The sequence below is a fragment of the Pezoporus wallicus genome, unplaced genomic scaffold (genome assembly GCF_028554395.1).
Source record: "Pezoporus wallicus isolate ANWC-B61680 ecotype Strahan unplaced genomic scaffold, APGP_CSIRO_Pwel_v1 scaffold_7392, whole genome shotgun sequence".
NCBI lineage: Eukaryota > Metazoa > Chordata > Aves > Psittaciformes > Psittacidae > Pezoporus > Pezoporus wallicus.
The window spans coordinates 5,013,882-5,033,453 of NW_026639923.1; the positions used below are offsets into that span (position 1 = coordinate 5,013,882).

Genomic DNA, 19,572 nt, shown 5'->3' on the forward strand with positions numbered 1-19,572 from the left:
GCTGAAAGCTTTCTAGCTATGTTAGTGTTGCAGTGTGGCATGAAATAGAATGGCTAACCGCACTAAGTTAAACCATCATCCCACAGCCTAAGTATGGCTGTGAAGTATGATGTATGATTAGTTTAATGGAAAGCAAGAATAGCAAGACACAAACTTTTTCTACCTCTAGTTCAGTTATTGTTTTCTTCTTGGCTTTGAAAGAAAGTTTCTAATTCCAAAACATTGAGGGATTTTTTTATTCAATGTCTGCGCTCTCCGTAGATGACTTAAACATGCCTGCAAAGGAAGTGTATGGAGCCCAGCCACCTATTGAGCTTCTCAGACAATGGATTGATCATGGTTACTTCTATGACAAGAAAGATACATCCAAGATTAATATCGTAGATACGCTGCTGATTTCAGCTATGGGTCCACCTGGAGGAGGCAGGAATGATATTGCAGGTAAGAAATATGTTGGTATGGCAAATAGTTATCTAACTGACTGTAAATGCTAACTTTTATCTACATACAGACTGCTACATTCATCTATTACTTGTAAGCCTACAGAGATATTCTTTGGCTGTGTCATTCCAAATAGAAGTCTGTATTCTCAAGGTCAGATCTGTACCTTTTGTGGGTGAGTTTAATCAATATTAGAAACAATGTTTTTCATGTTTATTATGAACTGTGAATGATTAAAATAATTCTAAAATTAGAGAATCAGACACTTTCTCCATTTTCTATTCTTTGGAAAAGGGAGGGAATACATCTTCTTGCCAAATCTTTATGGCATTTCCCTTCTGAAATTGTATCTCCTGCTGCTGGAATAGGCTGCCTGCATTTACTTACAAGCATGTTTCCTGCAAGTCCATGATTCCTGTCATATCACCATAAGGGAGGTTATATTTTCCAATGAAAGTTACATCTGTATAACCCTAATGTAGCTACCGCTTACACCATTATAAGGCACTTCATGGTACTTTGCTTGATATAAACACTAAGACAGGTATAACTGTATGTGCTCTGAGGAGGCTTTATTAAAATAACTATTTTGATGTAGCTAAATTTGTTAAATTTGCTAGTGTATAAACTTATACTTCTTTTTACATGAAACACAGTAACAAGATACTTGATTTTGTAAAGTTTTACTGTGTTGTATCATAATCAACAGGGCTAATGGAAGCTGAAATTTAAATTTGGGTAATAGTGGACTTGTAATGGAGATTCATGTTTTTCATATTAAAAATATTTACTCTAAGTGAAATACAGGTATGAAATATAAATTAGTTTATATTTCTTCTGCATCACTGTTGGAATTTGCCAGAAACAAAATCATGGAGCTTGAGCCAGATTCAGATGTTGTTTGAGTGGCAGTCAATCCTAGAAAAGTGTTTGGGCTTTCCTAAATCTTTCTGCCTGTTTTTGTATGTATTACAGGACGCTTCACACGGCACTTGAATATTGTATCTATCTGTTCTTTTGATGATGAAATATTAACCAAGATTTTTAATGCAGTTGCTGATTGGCACTTCAGCAAAGGCTTTGAACCTGTGTTTCTGAGGTAATGTGACGTATTTCCTTTAACACCTTGGAAATCTTTTCTCCTGCAATTTATCTGCAGAAGTTAAAATTGTATCTCCTTTCCTTCTTCAGGCTGGGTAAGATGATGGTTCAAGCGACAATGGTGATTTATAAAATGGCAGTTGATAATTTTCTCCCAACTCCCTCAAAATCCCACTATGTCTTTAATCTACGGGATTTTTCCAGGGTTATTAAAGGAGTGCTGCTCTGTCCACACACTCATTTGCAAGTAAGTTGTCATTTTATTATATTACTGTAAGAAAGAGCAGTAGAAAGAGTAAATTATTTGTATAATATCAGCAAGTAAATGTCTCAAAATACATGAACTGTGATTTCAGTACATTTACAAGGTTTTAAATCAGGATAGTTACCAAATACCTTGCTATGTATTTTGTCTGTCTCTGGAGGAGACAGGTGACATTTTTGTTAATATTCTTTGCATGTATTATAGTTGGGCTCAGAGGTCCTAATCCCATCTGTTAAGGCCTGTACATCAAGACAGGCAGTCCCATCTCTTGAACTTGCAAACTAAATATGCAAAAGAAACAACTGTGGTGGGAAAAGACTCAGTATTTCTGTTTTAAAAATGTCAAGCTCATCACTGAGCATAACTGAATAATTTTGCCCCGAGTTTGCCTGTGTCATGGTTTAAGCCCAGACAGTAACTGAGAACCATGCAGCCACTTGCTCACTCTCCCCCTTTTCTCCCCCTGTCCAGGAGGATGGGAAGGAGAATCAAAAGAATGTAAACCCCATGGGTTGAGATAAGAACAGTCCAGTAACTAAAATATAATATAAAACTACTACTACAACTAATAATAATAATAATGGAAGTAACCAGGGTGGATAATATAAAACTAAAAAGGGAAGGGAAAAAAACCTCAATAAACACAAGTGATGCTCAATACAATTGCTCACCACTCACTGATACCCAGCCTGACCAAAGCAGTGATCTAGCCCTTCTGGGTGACTGCCCCCCTCCCCCCCAGTTCATATACTGGGTATGGCGTGCTGTGGTATGGAATACCCCTCTGGCTAGTTTTGGTCAGGTGTCCTGTCTCTGCTTCCTCCTGGCTTCCCGTGCCCCTCCTCACTGGCAGAGCCTGAGAGACTGAAAAGTCCTTGTTTGGGGTAAGCATTACTGAGCAACAACTAAAACATCAGTGTGTTATCAGATTTGTTCTCAGACTAAAGCAGAAAATGCAGCACTGAACCAGCTACTAAGGAGAAAAGTAACTGTTACAGCTGTTACAACTGGACAGCTTGTTGTCACAAACAACAAATGAATACTGATACACATATTTGATTTTCATCCTACTTTTTTCATCAATTTTCACTAAAATGTGAGGATAAAGGAGTTTTGAAAGTTTCATTTCTGTTGAGGGAATATTTTTGGTGCAGAAACAGAAGAAAATGGCTACAGGCTATTCAGGGGAAATCTTAACCAGCAATAGTTTCAAGCAGAGTTAGGGTTAGAGCCCATAAGCTGTATCTTTGACAGATTTATTCCTCACTTTATGTTGGGAGGCTGGGGAGATTTGATACAGTAGAGAAAAAAGCTTTGATGTAAGAATCCCAGTTTGTATTGGCAGGTTGGAAAAGATGGTAACTAGGTGAGGAATCCAGTTAAGTTAGCAGATGCTGGGCCATGTGCTGAATGGCTTAGAATTGAAAGATTCCCACTGGGTTTAGTACAAGATAGAGCAGAGTCCAGATGGACATTTCTACCCTTTTGGTGTTTAACAAATCCTGCCTGAGCCGTATTTACTGATTTTCTTGTATTTTCATTTTCAGGATGGAGATAAACTGATCAGACTTTGGATTCATGAGGTCTACCGAGTTTTCTATGATCGCTTAGTTGATGACAAGGACAGGAAAGTATTCTTTCAAATGGTACAAGAGACAACAACAAACAGCTTCAAGCAGGACTTTAATAAGGTATTTATGGGTAATGTGCTGGGATGAAAATGAAACTGATGCATTTTCAGAAATTCTTAGACATTGAGATTACATTAGTATGGGACAAATTTTGAATTATTTCAATCACTGCATTTAAAAAGTATGGATGGTCTTATCTTCAGTATGGAGTATTATCATAGTCTCAGTCAAGTTAATATAAGTTACTTCATACCAGAATGATTCATAAATTCAAAAGGATTCTGTGTTGGTACAGAGGACTATCTGGAATAAAAGTCTAACACAGTTTTTATCTGTGATATCCATAATATTGTGTGAGCAGTACTACTACTACAGTAGGTGTAGTGGCTTTTCTGAGAAGCCTTTTGGGAACTTGCCCTGTATTTGACAGCAGAAATGTCTCTGTGAAGTATGCATATGTGGAAACTTGCATGTCAACCTACAGCATATTCCCCATTTAAGTGTTTTTTTGCATGTGGGTTGTGAAGGGTTATTTTTGTTTGGTTTTGGATTCTTTTCCCCAAACTAAGGTAATAACAAGAATAGCTGGAAAGCAGTGTTTCCCACAGTAATACTACTATGTAGACAAGAATTATTATGACTTTAAGGAAAATAATTCTCTAATAGTTTGAATTATCTGTTGATTCTTGTCTTTTCCTTAGATACTGAGCCATCTCTCACCCACTGAAAATGTCTCTGATGATAATATTCGCAGCCTGTTCTTTGGAGATTATTCAGACCTGGACACTGATGTAAAAGTGTACGATGAAATCACAGACTTAGAGCAACTGACAACTGTGATGGAATACTACCTTGAGGAATACAACAATATCAGCAAAGCACCTATGTCCTTAGTTATGTTCAAGTTTGCTATTGAACATATCTCAAGGATATGCAGAGTATTGAAACAGGATAATGGACATCTGTTGTTGGTGGGCGTTGGTGGGAGTGGTCGACAAAGTGCTACCAAGCTGGCCACCTTCATGAATTCCTTTGAACTCTTTCAAATTGAAATTACGAAGTCCTATGGAGTCAGTGAATGGAAAGATGATGTTAAACGAGTGATGCTGAAAGCAGGTGTTAGTAACAAGAATGTGTCCTTTTTGTTCTCTGATAATCAGATAAAGGATGAAGCCTTTGTAGAAGATATCAACATGCTTTTAAATTCCGGTGATGTGCCTAATATCTTTGCAGCAGATGAGAAAGCTGAAATTGTTGAGAAAATGCAAGCTGCAGCAAGGATGGAGAACAGGAAAATCGAAACCATTCCCCTTGCTATGTACAATTTCTTTATTGAAAGGGTGAAGAAAAATTTGCATATTGTCTTAGGTCTGTATACAGTGAGTTATTTCTCAGAGTGTTTTTTTTATTAGGCTTAGGTTTTTCTGCTTCCTAACTGCAAACAAACTTAGGTAACAATCATGTGGGGTGTTTTTTTTTTTAGCCATGAATCCTGTTGGAGATGCATTTCGGAATCGATTACGAATGTTCCCTTCACTGATAAACTGCTGCACCATCGACTGGTTCCAAACCTGGCCTACGGATGCTTTGGAAATGGTTGCTAACAAGTTTTTAGAGGATGTTGAACTGGAAGATGATATTAGAAAAGAGTATGAGTTTATCTATCAAGAAACATAAAAAGCAAATATTTATTCCCCTTCCTCTTGCACCCCCAACATAGTTGATCAGGAAGGTGTCCTTATAAATGGACAAAGCAAAGCCAATTCTGTGATTTCAGTGCAAGTCAAAGAGACCTAGATAAAAGTATTTGATATTTCTGAAAATCAGGCCACTCTTGAAAATTAGTGTAAAATATTTCTTATAATGGGTAAAAAACTTCTAAATTCTGCCTTCACTAGCACTAATATAATTTGATAAGTTTAGCATAATTTCCTCATAATTAGCATGAAGACAGGTTGTATTTTTATAGTAATGTGGAAAAACTTTCTCTAGGGTTGTGTCAATGTGCAAATATTTCCAAGAAAGTGTGGGAGAGCTCTCCGTCAGCTATTATGCTACACTGCAAAGACACAACTATGTGACACCAACTTCATACCTAGAACTGATTCTTACCTTTAAGACTCTGCTGAATAGCAAAAGGCGAGAAGTTGACACGATGAGAACTCGTTATCTTATAGGACTTGAAAAACTTGACTTTGCAGCCTTACAAGTAAGTTTCAGATGAAAACACTGAATGTGTGCCATGTGCATACTTTAGTATGCGGGTCTGTATAAGCTCTTTAAAACATAAAAATAAACCATCAAATTCCATATTCACCATAGTCATGATGCTATTGATCATTTTCTATAGAAAGCCAGCAGGAAAAATTAGATTATGGTTTAGTCATTTAAAAAAAAAAAATGATATGTAAGTTTGGATTATAGCACTTAATAGAAAGCTAAATGAAATTGATGTCACTCATTAAATGTTGAAGGAATAAACTTTACAAATTTTATTATTTTCTTGAAACTTTATATGGGGAATCCATGACTCGGCATCCTAGTACCCTTTCAAAATAGAGGGGAAGTTAAAGAATGTTGTAAGGCAATAATAAACATTAATTCCTGAGTAGATTCCTAGCAGGGTTCTGGGTAAATAACCCCCTTATTGAACCCATGTGATCCAGGGATTGGTCTTTCCAAGATGCAAAGGGGCTTCCAGATACTTGCTAGATGAAGGACATTCAGTTTACAGTTGTTATTGTCACTAATTCTCAGTTTCCTCACAAGTTTCTTTTGGTATATCCAAACAGTTTTCCACCTGTACAATAAAGGATTATTTGGGGTTCCTTAAACTGAAACTGTGATGAAAAAAATACAATTAATAGTTTATTTCTCATTATTGAAATCAAGTGGATGATAAAAAAGCGAGAGTATTGCATGGATGATAAAAAAAAAGAATCCTTTAAAAATAATCTATTCTGTTAAATGAAACAGCTCTTAGTAAAAATAGGCTGGAGAACTATTTTAATAATTATTAAAGCAAATGTCCCTTTTTAGATTGTATGAATATAGTGTCTTCTGATCTTTCTTTCTAAGACATCAAGATGTGAAATTCATGCAGTGTTTACACAGGTTTTCTTCTTGATTTCCTGTTCTGTTCATCAGGTTGCAGAGATGCAGAAAGAACTGTCTGCCCTTCAGCCTGAACTGATTAAAACTTCTGAAGAAACAGACAAAATGATGGTCCGTATTGAAAAGGAAACAATTGAAGTAGATGCAAAAAAAGAACTAGTGTCAGCAGATGAAAAAGAGGCTAATGAAGCAGCAGCTGCTGCTAAAGCTATTAAGGTAGTGTACAAGGGTTCAAGCCTGGTTCCAAGTCTTTCCAAGTAAGTGGGAGTTGTGATGATGTGTTAATTGAATGATCCAAGCTCTTAAAGTAACAAAGTTGCAAGAGATGATGAATGACGTGATCCTCATATAAACAACGTAAATTTTGGCTGTTTGGACTATGACTGTATCTCACAGTACTGCATAGCTTCCCTTTCTAGTTCACATTCCAAAAACTATAGTTCTTATTTCTGTACTAACACAATCTCCTTCTCAACAGATTGAGCAATGACATTAAACTGTTTCAGGTGCAAAGACAATTCACTTAGAGTTAGCTGAGATAATTTGGCATAGTGCTGCATGGAACCCTATTAGGCATAACCTAAGAGATATTGCCATAGCCATTTGCCTGTAGCACAGAATTTCCTGTGGGAAGCTGCAGGACTCCTCAGTATTTTTTGTAACTCGTTGAAAATGTCAGTAATAGAGAAGCTAGATAATTATTGACATCTGACTGCATGGTTAAGAATTTTAGCTACACATTATATATATATTTACCTGATCAGCACAGATCTAACCAAGAACAACTGTATCTAACTTACATTTTAATTTTCCTTCTCAGAGCAGAGAGATTTTGATCTTGAAAGCTTGTATGGCTTTTTCAGCTATCATTTCAGCTTATGGAAGTAACTAATTTCTCTACAAACCTTCTTTCTTTAAACTGTGCAGAGAAATCTTGTTTTCTCTCCAAGAAACAGTGTTGCGAACAGTGTTTTTATTAGGTACTTAGAAGCAGAGAAGGCTCTCTTGAGGCTGTGCTGTAGTGGGTTAATCAGTTTGCAAACCTGGTATTGTATAAAGGTCTACAGGCTTCTGCCCTATATCTTAACAGGATGAATGTGAAGGAGACCTTGCTGAGGCCATGCCAGCTTTGGAGGCAGCACTTTCAGCTCTTGATACTCTGAATCCTTCAGACATCTCTCTTGTAAAATCCATGCAGAATCCACCTGGTCCTGTTAAGCTCGTAATGGAGAGTATCTGTGTCATGAAGGGAGCTAAACCAGAGAGAAAGCCTGATCCAAATGGCAGTGGTAATTATGCAGTATTTGTTATCCCTGTTCTGGGAATGCTTGGGGTACTGCTGTGTTGTACTAGTGAAGTCTTTCTGGTGTGAATGCAGCCATGTGCACTAGAAGTGCATTTTGCTAGCAGTTACTTAAAACCGCACTGAATAGCTGAGAACTGCTTTTGCCATTGTTAACATATTGCCCTTGCTTGACACTGTTGTACAAGCTTTATAAATACAATCGCAGTCACTAGCACAAAGTCATCTCTGACTTGCTTTGACCCAGTCTTGAGATTTGCACTGTCTTGAGGAACACCAGGAACTGGAGGTGTGCTGGGCACCATTCACCTGTATTTTCCCCTCTAATTCCTGTTACCAAACTTCATGAGTTATGCTGGGAAGCAGAATTCTAGCTATACCCCTGACATAGCCAACTATTCCAACAAGCTCTTTCTGTGTGATTTATGTTGTTATCATAGAATAGTTAGTGTTGGAAAGGGCCTTAAGATCATCTAGTTCCAACCCCTCTGCCATAGGCAGGGACACCTCACACTAAACCATGCCACCCAAGGCTATGTCCTGGCCTTGGACACTGCCAGGGATGGAGCATTCACAGCTTCCCCCGGCAACCCATTCCAGTGCCTCACCACCCTTACAGTAAAGAACTTCTTCCTTATATCTAATCTAAGCTTCCTGTTTAAGTTTTAACCTGTTACCCCTTGTCCTGTCAGTACAGTCCCTAATGAATAGTCCCTCCCCAGATTATCATTGGAGTGCACAGGATTTGCAAGGTAGGAGAGGAAAGAGACCTTTTTCTTTCACTTCCTTCTACTTTAGGCCCCAACAGTTTATCACTTCATAACTGAAAATAACTCTATAAATATCTTTCATCCCAAATTGTCTTATCTAGATCAGGAAGGAATGTTTTCACATAGTTGCTGCTTTAACTAATAAACTGTGCTAAGAAAGACTTCATAGTAATGTTTCCCTTATTTTGGTTGGTTGATTTAGAATTAATATGCAATTAATAAATATGTCATAAGTTAGTGATGCTGAAGTTTCTATCTGAAATTCCTTATGTAATGGTTTTCAAAAACTAGTTAACAGTGCTTAACTGGTGGTTATAGTAAAATATCACTCCAAAATCTTTGATGTTAATTGTTTGCATTGTGTTTAAAGTTGTTTTGTTGTTGTTTTTTTTTTTTTTTTTCAGTTTGGGTATGTATGTTTTAAGCCTGATTTTAGTATCATTTGCAATATAGGTAAAATGGTAGAAGACTACTGGGGGCCATCTAGAAAACTTCTTAGCGATCTGAAATTCCTGGAGAGCTTAAAGACATATGACAAAGATAATATTCCTCCTGCTATAATGAAGAAAATTAGAGAGAAGTTTATTGATCATCCAGATTTTCAGCCAGCTGTCATAAAAAATGTCTCATCTGCCTGTGAAGGACTATGCAAGTGGGTACAAGCCATGGAGGTATACGACCGTGTTGCAAAAGTGGTTGCCCCAAAGCGTGAACGTTTGAAGGCTGCAGAAGAATTACTGGAGGTTCAAATGCAGAAGCTACAAATCAAACAAGCAGAACTTAAGGAGGTAGTTGATCGCCTCCAAGCTTTGAATGATAAGCTTGACAACATGATTGGACGGAAGAAAGAATTAGAAGATAATATTAAACACTGCTCACAAAAGATTGTGAGAGCTGAAAAGCTGATTAGTGGTCTTGGTGGAGAAAAAGAAAGGTGGACAGAAGCTGCACGATTATTAGGAATTCGGTACATAGACCTTACAGGAGATGTGTTGTTATCATCAGGAACTGTGGCTTATCTGGGAGCCTTTACTGTTGATTACCGCCTAAAATGTCAGCAGCAATGGCAGGTCCTTTGTAATGAAAAGAACATACCATGCTCCAGTTATTTTAGCTTAAGTAATACGTTAGGGGATCCAGTCAAAATCCGTGCATGGCAGGTTGCTGGATTACCAGTTGATTCTTTTTCCACTGACAATGGCATAATTGTTTCTAACTCAAGAAGATGGGCTTTAATGATAGATCCTCAAAGGCAAGCTAATCAGTGGGTAAAAAACATGGAGAAAACTAACAGGCTGTCAGTTATCAAATTATCTGGCACACATTATGTGAGGGTATTAGAAAATGCTATTCAGCTTGGAACACCAGTCTTGCTAGAAAATGTTGGTGAAGAACTAGATGCTTTCATAGAACCCATTTTATTAAAGCTAACGTTTAAACAACAAGGAGTAGAATACATTAAATTAGGGGAAAATATAATTGAATATTCAAGAGATTTCAGGTTTTACATAACAACCTGCTTAAGAAATCCTCATTATCTTCCTGAAGTGGCTGTGAAAGTTTGTCTAATCAACTTTGTGATTACACCTTCGGGTCTTCAGGATCAACTTCTTGGAATTGTAACTGCAGAGGAAAAACCTGAGCTAGAAGAAAAGAAAAATAAACTTATTATAGAAAGTGCAGCCAACAAGAAACAACTAAAGGAAATAGAAGATAAAATCCTGGAGATCCTTTCCACTTCAGAAGGAAATATCTTAGAAGATGAAACAGCAATTACTGTTTTGTCTTCATCCAAAGTTTTATCTGAAGAAATCTCTGAAAAGCAAAAAATTTCCTCTATAACTGAGATGCAAATAGATACTACTCGAATGGGGTATAAACCGGTTGCTGTTCATTCAGCTGTTATCTTCTTCTGCATCTCTGATCTGGCAAACATTGAACCTATGTACCAATATTCGTTAATTTGGTTCATTAATGTGTATGTTCAGTCTATTGCTAAAAGCAAAAAGAGTGAAGATCTAGAAGAGAGGATTAAAAATATAATTGAGCATTTCACAGTGAGCATCTATAATAATGTGTGTCGTTCACTGTTTGAAAAGGATAAGCTGTTATTCTCCTTGCTTCTGACAATAGGTATTATGAAGGGAAAAGACCAAATAGATGATGAGGTTTGGCATTTCCTACTGACAGGAGGTGTTGCTCTTGATAATCCTCACCCCAATCCAGCTCCAGATTGGCTATCTGAGAAATCATGGGCTGAGCTCGTACGTGCATCTAGTCTGACAAACCTGCATGGACTAATGGAACATATAAGAGATAATTCCTCAAAGTGGAAACTAATCTATGACTCTTCAAGACCCCATGAAGAAGCCTTCCCAGATGCTTGGAGCACACTGATGGGGTTAGATCGCTTGGTTATTCTCAGATGTTTGAGACCGGACAAAATTATTGCAGCAGTGCAGGAGTTCATTGTGGAAAATATGGGAAGAACATTTATTGAACCACCTACTTTTGATCTTGGAAAAAGTTACAGTGATTCAAATTGCTGTGCCCCTTTGATTTTTGTATTATCACCAGGTGCTGATCCTATGGCAGGTAAGATTGTTATCTTTTTTTCATCTAATTAAATGTCTCTGAGACTAAACTGCTAATACTGTATTTTGATCTTTAAAGTGTCATTAAAGTACAATACAGCAATGTTGGAATATCAAACATTTGCATCTGCCCTTGTAAAAAAGCAACAGTAAAATTGCTAGAGGGTGGAAGGAATGTAGCAGTGATTAAATGTCTAGGTCTCAGAGCAGCAATTTAGGATCTAACAGCTTGTAACATCCAGACCAGTTTATAATTTATGCTTGCAATACAATTCTTTCAGTGAGTGTCTGGGACTTGCTCCAGTCTTTGTTGCAGCCTCTCCTCCAGAAAGTTTCTTCCCTCTCAGTCACTAATTAAAGGGTGTATGTGACCACACTTAAAACCACATCTGTTAAATGTCCTTTAGCATATAACCACCCAGATTATTTTTAAACCTGTTTTTCTGCCAAGAGAATTGTCATGTGGAACCATACCTTAAGGATGTATTTCCAGGAGGTACTGGCTTTGATGGCAAAGCTGGAGCATTATTATTGACCAGATCTAAAGCTCCAGTTTACAACTCAACCCCCACAAGCAATTGTACCCACACAGCAGAGAGGAGAGGCTGGAACTGAGCACTCAGGACTAAAGGAGAGGACAGGCATTTAACCTTACTAGTTTTTGGTTTTGTTTTTTGTTAGTATTACTTTCTGCATCTAAATTTTAGCATATGCCTCAGAAACACAGTGACTAATACTATTTGATACTATTCTGGGTTATGAGGTGGATTTTTATCAATTTAATAAAATATTTATTGACTTTTGCCCTTTTATAGAAATAATGACATAACATAGACTTTGTCTTTGTTTGAATGTGTGAAACTTACCATCATAGGTTTGCTAAAATTTGCTGATGATGTTGGCATGGGAGGCGCAAGCATTCAGACCATTTCACTTGGACAGGGACAGGGCCCGATAGCAGCAAAAATGATTTCTCAGGCTATTACTGATGGAACCTGGGTAGTGTTGCAAAACTGCCACCTTGCAACTAGCTGGATGCCTGCTTTGGAAAAAATCTGTGAGGAAGTTATAGTACCTGAGAATACCAATGATAAGTTCAGGTAGGGGTTTTAATATTTTCCTCGTTTTAATGGGAGTACTGCTTATTTGCTGAAGACACTAGCAAAAAGAAATTAAACTTCCTTTGTGTGAGCAACTAAGTATAACATTCATGTCATTTATGTGCAATGGTAAAATAAACGTACTTAATTAGGATGTCATCTTCTTTATCTGTCCAATACAATCTGCTTTATTCCTTCATTTTAGAACAAATTTATATGTTGTTATTATAGTTAAGCAAGTAACAAGCCTTAGTTTTCTGCAGATCAATATTGAAGATTTGTCAACATTGATGATTTTTTATTATTTTTTTTTTTATAATGTGCTTTTTAAAATTCTTTTCAGGTTGTGGTTAACCAGTTATCCGTCAGAAAAGTTTCCTGTTAGTATCCTCCAGAATGGTATCAAAATGACAAATGAGCCTCCAAAAGGAGTGAGAGTGAACCTTCTTCGATCATACCTTAATGACCCTGTCTCTGACCCTGTGTTCTTTAACGGTTGCCAAAAGCCAGAAATGTGGCAAAAACTGCTGTTTGGCCTTTGCTTTTTTCATGCTGTTGTGCAAGAAAGGAGAAACTTTGGCCCGCTGGGTAAGGTTTATAATATTTTGCAGACTGTTTCAAAAAGCTCAGTAGTTTTGAAGTGCATTATTGGATCCTCTCTGTAAAAAGGCAGTACTGTTGTTAGCAACATTTCCAGAGGGCAATCTGTATTGAACAAGACGTAGTAATGTTTAAAAGCTGTTATTTGTAGGGATTCTTATTCAGGCAAAACTACTTTTAAAGTTACTAAAAGTATTACCCTGAGGGAGGACTAGAAAGTACCACTTTTTCAAGTAAATATATTACACAGTAGTTACATTAAATTGTAGCTTGCAATGTTATTTATTACTGTAGTTCTTACTAACCATCAAATCCAGTGCTGTTTTAAATTTTTGCAAGTAAAGGTTTTTCTTCCTCAATTCTGCTTTTGTTACTTACGTGTATACTTTGTTTTAACAAAGCTAGCGCTTATGTTTACTTGGCATGAAACAAATGCATATAGCTACAGTGTATTGTTTGTCAGACAACAGTGAAAAGATATGCATAAGAATCAGTGCCTCAGCTTTTTCTGAAATCTTGAGATATTTTGAAAGCTATATAGAATTTCTACATAAATGTAGAAATGTATGGAATTGTAAATTCAGTTTTTATAACTATAGAAAGCTTACACTCTCCACTGGTATACATAATGAAGTTCTCAGCCTTTCATTCTGACTGATTCTGTCTTAACAGGTTACAGTTCTGAAGTGTTATATTTTGACAGCTATTTAAATAAACACTAGTCTGCCACTATGAAGATATTTATTGCTTTAAAGTAAAAATATAATTTTTGTAAGTGATAAAGAAGTGATTTTCTAAAGAAACATCTACATTTTAATGTGACCAGCTGCTTGAGAGAAGAAGGATAGTTGCAGCAATAGCCCTTTTTTTTTCAGTTTGCACTAAGGTTATAGGTTTTTCTGAAGGATTCTCTTATGTGAATCGTTCTCATGTGTGGTTGGTTTTTGGTTTGTTTTTTTTTTTTGTGCTGTTACTCTGAATGTTGCATACAAACAACATTAATAGATGGGTAAACTGAAAATTAAATCAGTCAATGAACTAAACCTCCTGTTCTCATAGTCTCCAGATAGCAACAGATTAGGTGAAAGCACTGAGCAGGTCTGTGTTCTACTTAAGGTAAAAAAATGTGATGCTAGAATGCCTGTGGTTATGTTTTAATTATATAGAACGATGGTAACAGTGCCTTAGGATACAATATTGTTATGGAATAATATTGTCCCTTGTGCAATAAATAGCCCAGTAAATTCCAAAGCTACTTCTAGGTACTGTCTAGCAGCTGTTATCTTCAGCTCTGTAGTAACAGTAGAGTTACCATACCATCATTTCCTGAGCATGGTTGTCAGTACAGTGCACTATTGCCCCATCTTTTCTGAATTAAACAGGTTGGAATATTCCGTATGAGTTCAATGAATCTGACCTCAAAATTAGTATGAGACAGATCCAGATGTTTCTGAACGAATATGAAGAAGTCCCATTTGAAGCTCTGATGTATCTTACAGGTACAGGCATTACACTGTCTAATACATGTTGACTTTGCTAGACACTTTCAGCTGGTGGAGTGATAAACTGATGTGTTCTTGACAAACTGAGTGAATTCCATTCAGGTTTACTTTATTAGCCTTGCACATACAGAGAAGTCGGAACCCAAATTCTCAGAGGCCCCTGCTTGGCTCATATATATGGGAACAATGACTAATGTTCCAGCATTCCTGCTGGTCATTGTTTCATATATGTAAAATAAAAACATCAATGGCCTCTGTTCCACCTTATCTGGTCAATATGATCCTGACAGAGTGAGCGCTGGCAGGTCACCAGAGGATGTGATAATACTCATGTTTAAAGATGGAGGTGTTGACCTCTGTAAATAACTTGTGGCTATTCAGTTCTATTTTTCTAGAAAGACAGCTGCTTCTTGGCATCTCCTTTGTCAACATTATAAACATTATTCCTGATTTTTTGCTAATATTATGATTAGCTTTATGAAAAAGAATTTCAAGAGTCAGAATTAAAGCAATACCTGTGAGCTTTCAGTTGCTTTCTGTACTTTATATCAAGTGTAAACCTCCCCTCATTGCTTGCCCATTCATTGCTTAAATCTCTTCTGTGCAGGGGTATTATATGTTTATGATCCTTTTTTTTTCTATTTAATATGTACATAATCAGGTTAAGTTTGCATGAAAGGAAAAAGACAAGGATAGCACTGTTCAGATTTTGACAGCTCTAAAAATTCTCATGAGAATTTCAAGCAAAAGAGTTGTCATTTGAAACATGACCTTAGTTACTGTGGCATGTGTAGCAGTTTCTGAGACCAGCTTATAGTGTTTCTTAAGCCTTTCATCATCAAGACACAAATTTGGCCCAGTGGTGTTAAAGAGACTAATTTCCATTTAATCAATTGAAGCATAGGACCTAAAATCTTTGAAGATCCAGAGCTTTGGAACTTCAGCTTACTGGAGCTGTCCATTGTTATGAAACAATATTTATTTGTTTGTTAACTTTGAATTTTTCATCCTGGTTTTCTTTGTCCTTTCTCAGGGGAATGTAACTATGGAGGCAGAGTAACAGATGATAAAGACAGGCGTCTTCTCCTGTCCCTTCTTTCCATAGTCTACAGCAAGGATATGGAGCAGGACAAGTATATGCTTACAGCTGGAGATGACTACTACATACCACCACATGGTCCATATGAGGTGAGAAGATAACAGCTATAAATTCTTTTTGAGTTATTGGGAAAAAATCTTACCTACACTGTACTTTGATATGCCAAACACAACAAATAGAAAATAAAAACATAAGATCACAAAGCGATGCCAGAATATATCTTATGTATGAAATACAAATCTGGTACTTAATATTTAACACACACCAATGGAGATGTAGTGATCATCTGAAATCCTGATGTTTGATACAAAAAGCCACTGCTGTGCAGGTTTCCAGTACAGTTCTAGAAAGCCCATAGGAATCAGGCTTCAGGAATTTACAGGGTACTTCTGCACCCTCTTGCAACCACTTTTGCCTTGAAAGCAGTGATCAGGGTGAGGAGGTGGAATTGCACGAATGGTGGAATTGCTGACTCAGTTTTCATCCCTTTTTGCTCTTCTGACAACTGCACATACAGAGATAATATACGTGTAGCCTGCAGTTGTGAAAGTGATGCATACAGCATCCTACTCTCTTCCATGACTCCTACCAGCACTTCTGGTGTATTTATAATGTATATTCCTTTCCTTTGCTTTCTCTTGCTACTTTCATGAGGGTGGTAAGAACAACTCCTCTGTGCATTTTTGAAGCATTCAAATCTTTAATATTTTTCTCTGTGGACTGAGTAAGTCAATTCATGGTTGTGTTTACCTGAGAACTAATGTGTTTGATTGCAAATGGGAAGGTTCTGTCCAAATTGGGTTTACTGATCATTTATGAATATAGCACTGCATGATTTCTGGTATCTGAATGTCTCTTTTACAGTCTTACATTGAATACATACGAAATTTACCAATTATAACACACCCTGAAGTGTTTGGACTTCATGAAAATGCTGACATCACCAAGGATAACCAGGAGACTAACCAGCTTTTCCATGGAGTGCTCCTGACTTTGCCAAGAGAAGCAGGGGGAAGTGGAAAGTCCTCTCAGGTAATTGGGGAAAAAAAGATCAATTTACAAGCTCAATAGATGCCCTTTCCTGTCTTTCTCTAAGGGTAATCCAGCACCTCTCATCACATGACTGTGGCACTGGGAGTAGATGTGAATGTCCCTATAGATAGATTTGGCATAGAAGAACCTCTAAAGATTGAAGATACCCTAATGACTTTGAATTCAATAGGTTAATAACGTACAACCCCACCTATCTTAGTAGAACATGCAGTTTGAATAAGAATGTTCCTTTCATATTTCACTTTTTAAAATAACAGTGAAGTACTTCACTTCAGTCATGGATTGTAGTTAGACCACAGTTAACAATCTGAGCTGGTAAAGCACCTCAAATCACATCCGTCTTTAGGCAGTTTTGAAAGTATGACATTTAATTCCAGTCTACAACTTCCAGTGATGGAGGTTCATGCGCTGGCCTGACTTCATCCAGCAGTGGTTGTATGATCATCCCTGCCATTCTCACTAGGGGACAGACGCCAGAGTGACAGGAAGTTATGTGAACTCATTCAGCCATCAGGCAGTCAATGTACACCTATTAGAGGCAAAAGTTGTCTTCCTGGTGAAGTCTGTGCTATAATGGTACTTCCAGTCTGTTATTACTCACTGAATGTTTGGTTTTTGAGATGTAATATTTTTGCTTCCCTTGCCTGCTTTAGTTTCTGTAGTCCCAAACATGTAACTGTGTTTGTGACTTGTGTGGCACAAAGCAGACAGTTTGGCAGAATACAATCACTTGGACACAGACCTCACTGTCACCTTACCCCTCCATGGGACCTGGTTGTGAAGATGTTGGGAATTTCTTCATCCTGTCCTTGCAGCTCAGGTTACTCAGGCCAATTCCATGCCCATTTGAGATAAATGACCCTTCAAGCCCCTCAGATTTGACATAGTATATTTTATACACAAGTGGAGTGTTGAAAAGTGGAACTGACAATAGACAATTCCTCATTTGCAGGGCTGTCTAGTGATCTTATTCGCTGATGCTATAAGTAAAGCTTCTTTCGTAGCTGGGGTCTTCCTATCATTTCTCCCATGCTTCATGCTTTGTCTTCTCCTTCATTGTAGCAGTAGTAGGATTGTGTTTGTCTGTTCTGCTGCCTATTTCCGTAGAAGTTGACAAAAACATTTTTGCAAATTAAATAGAAATTACTAACAAATTTAAAATGATTGAGAAGGGAAAAGGAGCAAGAAGGCACCTGCAGAGACAGACAGGATGTTGCACGGAGTAAGAGCATGTCAGCATTATTTCTTTAGAAAAATGGACTAAAATACATATGTTATTGTACAGAAAAAATATAAAATCTGTGGTGTTTTGTGAAATTTATTGAATAAAGATGGGTGAAAAAAAGGAAATACCTTATCACTGCAAAATTGTGCTTTCAGGAAACTGTTGAAGAGTTGGCACAGGACATCCTTTCCAAATTACCAAGTGACTTTGATATGGAGGTGGTCATGAAGATGTACCCAGTACTTTATGAAGAGTCGATGAATACAGTTCTTAGGCAAGAACTAATTCGATTTAACAGGTATGGCTCAGTGTTTTGTGTAGCACTACTAATACTGAAATATGCTTGTGTTTACCAGTGCTTAAGCAGTTATAAGCATTTTACAATACATTGTTCTTAACAAAGATTCTTCTTTGGATGCACCTTTAAAAAAGACTTGAAAGCTGCAGCTGACTACCTTAATATAGAAATAGTGCTTACATGCTTGGCGTATGAACTTAAATCACATTTGTGTTTGTCGTGTTGAGGTAGGACAGCATACTTTATTCTTTTTAAGTCATACCCAGGCCCCAGTGTTCACAGCACACTGTGTTAATCAGAGTTACAATCTTTAAAGCTCTTGTCACTTGATTTCTCTTGTCTAGAATGAGAATTTTCACTGTCTTTCATTTCTCTGTGTTTTTTTGTTTGTTTTTCTAAGTAGGAGTTTTGGTAACTACAGGTGAGGTAAGGATTTTCTGACAGGACATTTACCAGCTTTGATCAGCCCTTCATTCAAGTTGGACTCGGAGGCCTCTAGCCAGATAATAAGAAATAAATAATGAGATGACAATTTCTTTGTTTTATCTGAAGGCTTACTGAAGTTATTCGGAGCAGTCTGATTAATTTACGCAAAGCCATTAAAGGCCAAGTGTTGATGTCATCTGAACTTGAAGGTGTTTTCAACAGCATGCTAATGGGAAAAGTACCATCAATGTGGGCTGCCAAATCCTATCCATCACTGAAGCCACTGGGAAGTTATGTGTCTGATCTCCTCTGTCGCTTGGTCTTCTTCCAGGTATGCAAAACCGAGACTGACAGGTCTAAGGAGTTAGTGTTTGAAAGCTGAAATGTGTATCAGTACTGTCCTCACTCAACAGTAGCCTTATAGCTCCAGATTGTTAACTGTTTGTAGAGATTTATGACCCAATATACATTGCATTGACAGCATTGGAATTAGCTGGGCAATTGCTCAGCAGGGTGAATTGGGAATATAATCCTTTGGTGCTAATCCAGAGCTGCATATGGTAGTTTCCATGTTTCTGTTTCTAGAAGAGGCATTTTAGTTTGCATTGATGTCTTAATGACTTCCCTGCTCAAAGGGTGTTGAACCAGGTGTGAGGGTGCTTTAGAAATGGTGCGTAACGGGCACTGTTAAATTTTATATATGTGACTGTAAATCTCTTTCAGGTTTAATAGAAAGCAACACCGCTTCCACACATTTTTAAAGAAGCTATTTTATTCTTTACTCACTCTTCCATCACCCTTTCCCTTGCATTCTTAGAGCTCTCTTTAAATTACTTAAAGTTTTAGATGTACCTTAAATAGCTAGGGTACTGAGATGCAGTGGAACTCCACTGTCCTGGTTTTGGTTAAACCATGACACTCATGTAAATCAGGGGAGGAGAAGGCTAGAAAGAAGTGTCTTAAAGATTTGTGTAAGCAGCAGAGTTTCCTGTTCACTGAATTAGAGTACCACATGGGCTTCTTTTCACTCCAAATGGCTTAGAGTAGTGT

The 19,572-nt window shown here is 37.3% G+C and overlaps 1 protein-coding gene across 3 annotated transcripts in view; it reads left to right on the forward strand.

The window, feature by feature from the left end:
* DNAH3 (dynein axonemal heavy chain 3) overlaps positions 1–19,572 on the forward strand; it is a 66,755-nt gene that overhangs the window by 45,867 nt on the left and 1,316 nt on the right. For 2 of the 3 annotated variants that reach the window (XM_057416769.1, XM_057416767.1), the window contains 17 exons: positions 262–441; positions 1,417–1,540; positions 1,633–1,789; positions 3,355–3,498; positions 4,140–4,806; positions 4,922–5,087; positions 5,431–5,647; positions 6,586–6,768; positions 7,643–7,841; positions 9,079–11,220; positions 12,094–12,319; positions 12,663–12,907; positions 14,302–14,418; positions 15,455–15,609; positions 16,385–16,552; positions 17,954–18,096; positions 18,649–18,853. In XM_057416769.1, the coding sequence (XP_057272752.1) occupies positions 262–441; positions 1,417–1,540; positions 1,633–1,789; positions 3,355–3,498; positions 4,140–4,806; positions 4,922–5,087; positions 5,431–5,647; positions 6,586–6,768; positions 7,643–7,841; positions 9,079–11,220; positions 12,094–12,319; positions 12,663–12,907; positions 14,302–14,418; positions 15,455–15,609; positions 16,385–16,552; positions 17,954–18,096; positions 18,649–18,853 (5,438 nt within the window). Of the gene's footprint in view, positions 1–261; positions 442–1,416; positions 1,541–1,632; positions 1,790–3,354; positions 3,499–4,139; positions 4,807–4,921; positions 5,088–5,430; positions 5,648–6,585; positions 6,769–7,642; positions 7,842–9,078; positions 11,221–12,093; positions 12,320–12,662; positions 12,908–14,301; positions 14,419–15,454; positions 15,610–16,384; positions 16,553–17,953; positions 18,097–18,648; positions 18,854–19,572 lie in introns of those variants that run through there. The other variant, XM_057416768.1, reaches the window with a different exon arrangement.